Source organism: Haplochromis burtoni, unplaced genomic scaffold (genome assembly GCF_018398535.1).
Source record: "Haplochromis burtoni strain Fernald_Lab_line unplaced genomic scaffold, NCSU_Asbu1 Contig_220, whole genome shotgun sequence".
Classification (NCBI taxonomy): Eukaryota; Metazoa; Chordata; class Actinopteri; order Cichliformes; family Cichlidae; genus Haplochromis; species Haplochromis burtoni.
The window spans coordinates 48940-59402 of record NW_024582581.1 but is presented as its reverse complement, the minus strand read 5'-3'; the positions used below and the strand labels follow the sequence as shown (position 1 = coordinate 59402).

At 40.2% G+C, this 10463-nt stretch overlaps 1 protein-coding gene across 1 annotated transcript in view; it reads left to right on the top strand.

The window, feature by feature from the left end:
• Positions 1–446: 446 nt before the first annotated feature.
• Positions 447–10463, top strand: part of olfm3a (olfactomedin 3a) — a 26382-nt gene continuing 16365 nt past the window's right edge. The window contains exon 1 of the mRNA XM_005936528.3: positions 447–757. Coding sequence (XP_005936590.1) covers positions 638–757 — 120 coding nt within the window. The 5' untranslated portion in view covers positions 447–637. The remainder of the gene's footprint in view (positions 758–10463) is intronic.

The window sequence follows — 10463 nt, the reverse complement described above, 5'->3', positions numbered from 1 at the left end:
CAGATTCACTGCACTGTACCTGAAATATTTAGATATTCAACATGGACAGATTTCTCCATTTACTGTTAAAGCTTCACTCTCTCTCTCATCAGTTCAGTCGTGCATCTGCACTGCTTTCCTCAGCTTTTTATTTTTATTTAATTTCGCGTTTTTCCTTTCAACAAGTGCGCTGTGCACCACAACTGCATTTCCATATATATATCCTACTGAACAATCATTCCCCCATCATTACTAAACTGATAAACCATTACCTCTTCAGCATTCGGATAATGATCTCACACCTGAAACCCCCTGTCCCACAATGGCCTCATTAGCCATTTAAGACATTATCTGCGTGAAGGTTGTGTAAATGAAAAATGTGGTCGCTTTTCACAAGGCATTCAGCACAGGCAGATAGATAGAAGTGCAGTCACATGGTTGGAGCGCCTCCCCTGCAGCTTGCTGGAACTGAAATATTTGAATATTTCCCCCTGTCTCAAAACTTTTTTTTCCTCGGCACTGCCCTCAGTCGGAGCGCTGTGTGTGATGTCGCTGAACGCGTGGTTGCAGTGCCGCGGTCGGAGCGCTCTCTCTGCGGTTCCACAGCAATAAAAAAAGAAAGAAAAACGCGTGAGGTGAACAAAAGGACAGGAGCTCCATGATAAAGGACTGTATCTTGGAGAAAAGTGGCTGGCCGGAGCCCGTCAGCATGCGGGTCCTGTTGAGCGTCCTGTACCCGGTCCTTTCCCTCACCATCTTCGGATTGTATCCCTCTATGGTGAGTTTGATTTTTTGACACTTGTTCCGTTACAGAGCGAGGACGTCGTTTTCCGCGCACTAGCCTGCTAAGGGGTGAGGATGCACAACCTGTAGTTTCTCCACAGTAACCCTCGCACTGATAGATGCCACAGTTTGTTCTACGATGGTATGCCCAACTTCGCTCTAAAGTCGCAGTGCTTTAACCGGGATTTAATGAGGTTCACGAATGTGCAGGAAGTACAGCACGTCGGTTTGGGTTTGGTGCGCATAGCTGCCCTTATTTCCATGAAAACTTTGAATAAATATAATGCCTGGAGCCATTCTCTAAAATGTAAACTGAAGCCGTCCCACATTTTTTCTAAATGCAGTGCTAGTTAGTAGAAAATGCGTATGGCTTATTACCAAATACACCGTGCGTTCTTTTCTTTCTTTTTTTAAATTCACCTGGGTCTGTTTTCCCAATAAGCCAAAAAACGGCCACGTAGTTAATTTGTTCAATTTCTTTATGAAAATAAAAGGAAATCATTCTTTTGTGAATAATACATTTTGGTTCGTCACCCATCTTGGCCACTTGTGGATGTCATTTCGTTTGAAAGCTGAACAGGTTGTAATGCAGTTGTGAGAGAAGGTGCACAGCATTTCACCGTAAGCTGTGGGCTGTTTCCTGTCTAATAGATGTGAAGCTTCAGCCCTGAGCCACCATCCGTGCCCTATATGGTGAATACTTCAGCAGCAAAATCCTCCACAAAGGAGCGTCTCGCTCTTTTGTCAGTGACGCTGTTTCTGTCAGGATTTGTTGGTTTGTCTTTGCGTTTAACCTTCAGAAAATTGGAGGAAAGTAGAATTTCAAGTGTAGTTTTTTTGCTCAAAAATTCAAGTCTGAAGCTCAGTTTATCGAGCTCAAGGTTTTCTGTGGAGCTGTCCACTCTGTGGTGCTGACAGTGTTGTTCTTCCCAACTGGAAAACCAGAAAATCGACTTCATCCAACATTTGTATGCAGTTTCCAAAAGCGCAATAAGAACACTCTATGCTTTATTCATAGGGGTGAGTTCCTTGATCCTTTACTAGTCTTGGAACAATTAGGTGATTAATCAATTAGCGCACAGACAAAAAATGAATAGGTGGCAGTTTTTTTAATGAGTTCATTCTTTATGTCATCAAGATGACAATGTCTCCTGCATATACGTCCTCAAAATACTGCCTCCTTTTTCTCCTTCACATGATTTCATGATTCCTCTGTTCTTCATCTCTAACTTTTATCTGTATACTTTATAAGTTAATCAGTTGATTAGCTCATTCCTGCTATATACTGCATATGTTTTCATTATTTCATCTGTAAATCTGCTCGTTGGTATTCTCTCTATATTTTAGACGTTTTTTCTGCAAAGGCAGTTGTGGTTTCCTCTGACTATCATTCAGTTCGCTCTCTATCTTTTATCTCTTTGTGATTAAATCGATGAATACACCGTTGCCATTGAGGAATGTGAGATATTGTGCTTGATCAAGAGCTGCATGCAAATTGCTTGCATGGCCCCAAAGGCCTTTCAGCTTCAGTGTTTAAAAATGATCTGGAAAGGGAAACCTTTTATGGTATTACACTAAGCTGGAAATTATTAAGCTGTCACTCACATGCTTTCAGACCTTATACATAATGCTTTCTTCAGTGTAGTAAGTGGTGGCAGCTGTTACTTCTTGGCATTTAAGTTTGTTTGTTCATTCTGCCTTCATTACCCCTCAAATGTTCAGTTGGGCAACTTGAAAATAACCTTTTACAAACCAGACCTTGGACAAAGAGGCTAGAACTAAGGCTAATGGTATGAATTTTCCTTTGTTGCGGAGTGGCACAATCTGGTTTGGCAGATATTACCTCTGCAGTGTAGACAATGGATCCCTAAAGAGCTTTTGTGAGAAAATGAAATATTTGCATAGTGTAGTTTTCCCTTATGGTCTGTGCCAGCCGGGTAATTACACAGTGGCTGCTAACGGCACAGTGTTACTCTCATTATGATCAAAATGATGACTGGGATTTGTGTTTTATGATTACACGTGATAGTCTGCACCCAGAGGACGTATCGATTGAAGAAGAACGAGAGACGTAATTGACCTGAAGAGTCTGACATCAGTCCTGATGCCAAAAATGCAACTGCCCACTTCAAATTCAACACTCATATCTTTCCTCATAGTCCAAGCTAATAGCAGCAATTTTGTCTATAAATAATCACACAGTGCTTTTATGTAAGGTGTTACGTGTTAACATGTTTTAGTGAGTGCTTAACACGATAGGCTTTTTTTTTTTCACGGCGAGGCTTAAAGTAATCAATGACTGACATGTCTTTTGCGACAAAAGGGGCAATGCTGTTTCCTGTGGAAATTTTTTTCTTGGTGAGACAAAAACAGCAAATCCCTGTCAGTTTCCTTAGAATAATTAATTCTTCTTTGGATATAAATGACAAATGATGTGCACGACTGCACAAAACATAACTGGTGTGAATAATGTGAATTTTTCTGGGGATTTTGTTACAACACTAGTGGGATGGAGCTTTGTGTAGGCACTTGCCCTCTCTGGTAGCCATTGTGAGTAGGTGGCAGGCAGGAGTACACAACCTGCAGGAACGCACGCACACAACACACACACACACACACACAAACACACACACACACACACACCACACACACACACACACACACACACACACACAGAGTCCAAATAGTCCCTTTTATTAATATAAATGCCAGGTTTGTCAGTTTACAGAGATGCTGTTTTCAGCTTCAGTTTTGGCTGAAATGTTTCAGGTCACTTAATCAGGTTTTGATCACATATGAATAATATGAAATGAAAAATGATCATGGGTGCATGGGAGAGCATACTGTGACTGATCCAACACTGATCATTAATCATCTTAAACACAGAAAGGCATTTATGTAGCTATTGTTTTGCGGGGCTGAAGGAGGCTATCTGTCAGGAACTGATGTTGTCTCTTGCTTGTTTGAAATCAGTTTTTCAGCTTGGATTAGCATTTATATGGATGATACACTCCGGGAAATTTGTTGAGCACAGATGCCATATCAAAAGATGAGAGGTGCCATAGGCACACACCTACTCATATCCACACAGTGGTTAAACAATGGAGGTTTTACACTTCACATGACTATTTCCACCAGGAGCTAAATTAAAAATGACATCTTCTAACTATGTGTCAACATAAACCAACCAAACTGTTAGCCACAAGTCGGCACGCAAAGTCATTAGTCTGATGCTGCTTGTTTCACGATGGAAGCAGGAAGGAGGTTGTCAGGGCTCTTGGACTGGAAATAAAGAAAGCAAGTCACCGATGATGGATGGGGACAGTTTGTGCAAACAGCAGGATAAATATGAGGCACTTTTTGGACTAAGAGATGTTAGACCTTTTGAGCCACTGAGAGGTTGTAATGACTTTGCTGTCAGCTTTTTTAAAAAAAATAAATAGTTTTGTACCTGTCTGTTGAGAAGTATGTGGCAGGCTGACGGAAGAATTCAGTTGACCTTGTGTTTGTAGCGGTTGAATTCATCCTTTTGTTTAGCAGCACGGTGTCTAAACACAGACAACTATAGACACCCACAAACAAGCCCTGAAGAAGTTTTTACTTTTGCACCTTTGCTTCTCCCTTTTCTGGCGACTGGCCATCATATTCACTCAAAAACAGATACTTACCAAGAGATCGCAGTTATGTGGGCAATTATCAATCGCTTAAAGTTTCCATCTTTTTTTTATATAGGTGATGATTATAACTCTTGAAGTGACATTTCCTCGTTTTATTTTACTTGTAGTTTTTTTCCCCTCTCATCTGAGTGACTGCAGCTTAGTTAATAATAAGTCTAAGCATAATTACAGGAGTTGAAACATGATGTTGAAACTACCAGGGGCATAGTTACAGCCCTCTCCCTGTTCCCCTTTTGATTACTGTAATTACAGCCCAAGCGGTCTGTATATCAGCTGCATATTACTGGATAAGAGCTGAAAGGCTTAACATGAGAGGAGTGGAAGACATTTTTGGCCTGGAAAAATGGATCTTATACTTTCAGAGGTATTTAGAGCCAGATAAAGACAATAATTCCTGATGTCTTACTTAGATGCTGACAAACTGGAACAGAGTTGAGTTTTTAGACTGATGTCAATAATTTAAATAGTCATTAGAGTCAAAGTAAACATGCATCAGAATGCATGAATTTCTTTCTAAGCGGTGTTTACCAGATGTGTTTCTAAAATGGGCCAATAATAGGATTGTTCTTAGTAGAGATAGGCATGTCTCCAAAAAGAACATGGCAGCACGGCTTAGGTTTGAAAGGTTGCCTCTGAACAAACCACAAGATATTTCAAAAGACATTTGGAACAACATCCTTGGGCAGAAAAGAGCAAAGTGGAGATGTTTTAATGTGCACCACCTCATACCAGCTGTCAAGCACCGTGGTGGAGGGGTAATGATTTGATGAGAATCTGGGCATATTGCAGTCGGTGACTAAGCCTTGAACTCCTCTGTATACCAGAATACCAATGCTACAGCCAACTGTGAGGCCATCTGTGACAGTTAAGGCGTGATCTAGAGTGGGTCTTGGAGGAAGATAGTGATCCCAAGCACAGCAGCAAAACTCCAACAGCATGGCTGAAAAAGAGAAGAATCAAAGTGTTGCAATGACCCAGTCAAAGTCCAGACCTCAACCAAACTGAAATGCTATGGTGGGACCTTGTGAGAGTTATGTGCAAACAAAAGCCCTTAAACCTCAATGAACTCAAGCATCCAGCCATTCGCTTCCGTTTATCCTTTTCAGGATCGCAGGGGATGCTGGAGCCTATCCCAGCTGTCATAGGGCAAGAGGCGGGGTACACCCTGGACAGGTCGCCAGTCTGTCGCAGGGCCAACACACAGAGACAGACAACCATTCACTCTCACATTCACTTCCACTTTCACACCTATGGGCAATTTAGGTTGATCAATTAACCTAACCCCACTAATTGCATGTCTTTGGACTGTGGGAGGAAGCCAGACTCAAGCACTCAAGCAATGCTGTAAAAGTAAAAAAAAACCAGTCACAACAATCACTTTTAGTTTTTGCTGTTACGTTTAACAGGGTTCTACTAGCTTTTGAGTCAGAGCTTTATTTGGCTTAATATGTTTTCATATCACTGTTGCCTGCTACAACACAGCTGAAACTTTCATGGACCTCAAATGTGCATCATTATAAAGCCACTCGTGTGCTTTACTGTCAGTGTTTATTTAATACACTTGTTCACAAGCGTTTTTCCCAGTACATAGGCACTGGAGCAGGAGGAATAAATGTGCCGTGAAATTGGTCTTTATATTTTTGGAACTTGAACTTGAACGGGTGCTAATGTTGGAATCCAACTGGGGACCGTTTGCTTTTTAGGTAGAGATGTAAACTACCTTACAGCCTTTTGTTCAAAGTGCAAAAGAGCTGCAAGATCAGTAACATTACAACAATGAATCTGTACATTCTTTAGTACTGAACAGAAAAGATAACAATCGTTTAAAAGGTATTTCCCCATTCATCAGGTATACGAGTTTGCTCTTGGTGCAGATGCTGTAACATCTAGAATCCAGAATGATGACTCAGGAGTTGACTCCTTATGCACGAATGGGTCACACAGCAGGTTTCTGTAGTTGCTGTGGTGGTTTGAGTGCAGTTCCAGCTCCAGCATCAAAGATGGAGAAGTGAGGGTCACCGTTGAAGCCTGTAGATGCCACCTTGTCTTCTGTGTATCAGAGGATTCCTTTCATAGGTTCCTCAGCAGCAGCCTCAGCAGCATTCTTAATGTTGCTGTACTTAGCGGGCTTTTCCAGATAGTGTGGTTGATGACAGACACTTTGGGAAAAGATACATGGGAATTCATATCAGTCAGTTAACATTCAGCTTGTAGATAACCTTGCCAACAGCTTTGGTGGCTTCAGTGGAGGTGGGAATGATTTTATCAGAGACCGTCTCTCTGTATTTTACCAGATGAAGTTAAATTCCAAGCCTGATTCAGCATGTTTGTTATAGTCTGCAACCAATGTTGTGCATGTAACTGATAACAGATGTTGTAGAGCGCATTACAGCAGACAGGCACACAATCAGTGTTACATGCTTGCTCTTATAATATAATTCCAGAAACTCTTCAATATCAGTGACTGATCTTAGTACAGTTCAGTGTACTCATTTTTAACATGCAACAAAATACAGAGTTTAACAGGTTACGCTATAATAGGACAAAGATTGTTTAGGGTTAAGGTTAAGCAAAGAGTCATTTGAATTAATTGTGTACAAAATAGATCAGTACAAGTCCAAAGTCTGAAGTTTAACCATCAGGTATTGCTTTTTTTCTTCAAAATCATTTCTTTCTTCTTCCACTCTTCAGCACACACGCCCAGCTTTCATAACAGAGAATCTCACCAATTCCTTCATTGGCAGTAGCCTCAGACAACCTTAAAGAGTTTAAAAAGTATTTACCAAGCTACATACTGCTATACACTGGCAGTACTGTCCATTCTATATATTCTGCTTTATTGGAGCCAACTAGTATAAGCATATTCCCAAAAAGTTGTTAAGAGACATTTTAAGGAACTCATTAACTGAAGTAGAAATGTTGGAGTTCAGTTTAAGGAAAGTAGTTAGAGCAAATAAATTGCAACACAACTTCAAAGAACTGCCTGAAATGCACTGAACATACTAATATGATGGTTTTTGTGGGTAAAAGGCAGTTTTTAGACTTTGTGCTCTCTTGCTTTTACATCAGGATTTGGACCAGAGGCGGACATTTCTCTTCCCAAGGGGTCACATGAGAAACTGGGAGTGTTATGATGGGCTGCATCAATAAGCTGAACTCAGTTCTGCTCAATGTTAATTTTATCTCTTTATAAACAGTTACTGGAGAGAGTAGATGTTACAATAAGCAAATAAAAATATGAACTAAGCAAAATGTTCAAAATTTAGAAGACTTTTAACTTTATCCAGTGTGCTATTGCTATAGTTCTTGTAGTTTAATTACTTCATCTGCTGTTTTTCAGTTCCTTTTCCTTTGTTACTGAGTAAAATACAGTCTTTTTTGGGACTGAAAAGTCCGGTTCATTGTCTGAACAATATCTGCCTTCCATTCTGCATCTGAGAGCTCTGGAAATCCATAATTTCTTTCTCACAAAACTGAGGTCCTATGCTCTTTTTAGTACTTTGCCCATCCTGAGCTACCTGAGAGCTATGTGGTGGCCTATGTCACCATGTTCAATCTCGTAGTGCAACAAAGTATTTGTGATTCTCTTGCCCTGATTAAGTTAATTTGTTAACATCAGCGACATGCACGACACATCCTGGTGTATAACAGAATTAAACAATACCAATTTCAGGGTTCACTTCAGTCCTTTTATCTTCTATTGTATCTGCTTCAAAAGTCCTACATTTTCCAGTCAGATTCAGACACCCAGCAGTTGTAAAACCTACTAGTTTGTCCCATTTCAGCCCAAGCCTGTCCATGCATGCAGTTGAACAAATTACTCCCTGTCCTATTCTCTTTCACTGATCACACTGCTGCTAGCTCTTCCTAATCTCAAATGTTTTATTCTCCTATGTACGAAGATGAGTAACTGGGTTGTGTAATGGACACTACATCACAGCTTTCATCCAGAGACGAGAAGAAAAAGACAACATTTTCAGCTAAAGCTCCTTGGACCACCTTGTTACGCTTTGCCTGGAGAGGCAAATACATTAGAATTTCTTCTTTTTTTTCTATTAGCACATCAGAGTCCACCAAATACTCTTTGATAAATTGACCGCTACATCCCTGCAGTGCAAAGCTTGGTAAAAAAAAAAAAAAATAGTGCTTGCTGATTTTACAGTTTTGCTAGCAAAGATTCAGATCTCTATTTTTGCTCTACATTATTGGTCAACTTATTCTGCTTCTCTGTCTTTAGTCTTGTAATGGAGATCCAGATTGTAAAATCCTTAAACACACAATCGCACAGCGTTACCTCTTGCTTCTTTGAGTGAGTACTTGGGCCTGTGTTTCTCAACCACTATCACATAGGTGTGCCATAAGAAATGATCAGGTGTGCCGATGAAGATTGTCTGGTTCCAGCGGTTAGTACTCTAAGCGACCAGTGTGGGTAGCGGGAGAACAATTACATTCTCTACCACTAGAGGGCAGTACAACTACCTGCTCTAATTCAAGGGATGCCAACTGCCAGTAAAACAGAAGAAGAAGAAGAAGAAGAAGAAGAAGACGATATTACATAATTGTCATCCTGTGAGTGAGAAAATACATAATAGCAATAGATAAATATTTGAGAAGAAAAATTAGTCAATATGACCTGGATGACCTGGAAGAAAATTCCGACCCAGATGAAGGCCCGAGCTTGAGTAGTGGTCAGCAGAAAGCAAAAAAGGTACACTGGGGACAAACCGAGCCAATTCGGCTATGCCTGGTGCACGTGGTTTATCAGTATGCTTTTTGTGACATTTTTGTTTGGTGGTGTGTTTTACAAAAAAAGCAGAAAAAAATAGTAAAGCATGTTATTGTTTTGATAAATATGCAAAATTACAGTTATTTGCTTGCATTCCTGATCAGAACCATTTGGGTTAGTGCTTGAATATTAAGCTTGATTAATTTCTGACTTTTTACAGGAATCCAGTGTGGCTGCTCAAATGTTGGTATGAAAACATAGTTCAGTGAATTCACTTTTTTGTACGTTTTAAATATATTTCAAAATGATTTGAAATCATATAAATTTCTAAAGCACAGTATGGCGAGCTCTCACCTTCAAAATAAAAGCAACATAACCATATTGTGATTGGGATTTCCCACAAAACTGCAAATAACAGTATAGGCATTCTCTGATGGGGAGTTTCTAAAAGAGTGTTTGTTGACTGAAATGGGACAAACTGCTTGATGTATACTTATTTACATTTTAATCCTAATTTTCCTGACTACACACCGACTGGTTATGGAGAATCAGAAGACCAGATGTGGTCCAGGGGCTGCACAGCACTCAGGTCTAAATTTGTACTAGAAGAATCTGCGTTGTAGCTTCAGCATCCTACCCATCCTACTGACACCACCACCACCGTAGAGCATAATTAGGAGGCGAGAATTCAAAGGGTACTAAAGAGCAAGAATTCGTAAAATGTGACCATCTACAGATTCTGTGACATTAATATGGCAGCAGTGTCCTTTTTCAAAGATTCAACCTTCTTATGTAATACTAATGAGCATGCTCTCATTTTTACCCTTAGAAGCTGCCAAGACATGTAATTGCTAATGACACAGATTTGATTTGAACATCAATTAAATGGAGATTCTTTTTGTGGCAGACTGCTTTACAAGATTTACTACACATTAACTTTAAAATAATCCTCGTTGGGTCCTGAGACTGGATGTGAGTGGCATTTCAAAAAGGCTCCATAGCTTTAGCTCTTATGAATCAGCTGAATGTGGACACTCCTGACAAAGACCGAAAGAACAAAGATTCTAGTCTTGGCACCCAGCATCCATATGCTTTTCTCAGCGTATCACAAAATAAATTTACATGGGAGATCTCCTTAGTATTCTGCTTGTGTATGCATGTGCCATTCACAGTGGCCTGAAGCTGTCCACTGGCCTTACTTCACTGATAATGTTTGATGACCGTTTCATTATCATCCTCCGTGGTGCCTATGACTGACATGTCATCATATTCAGTAAGAAGACTCATCGAAGTACCCC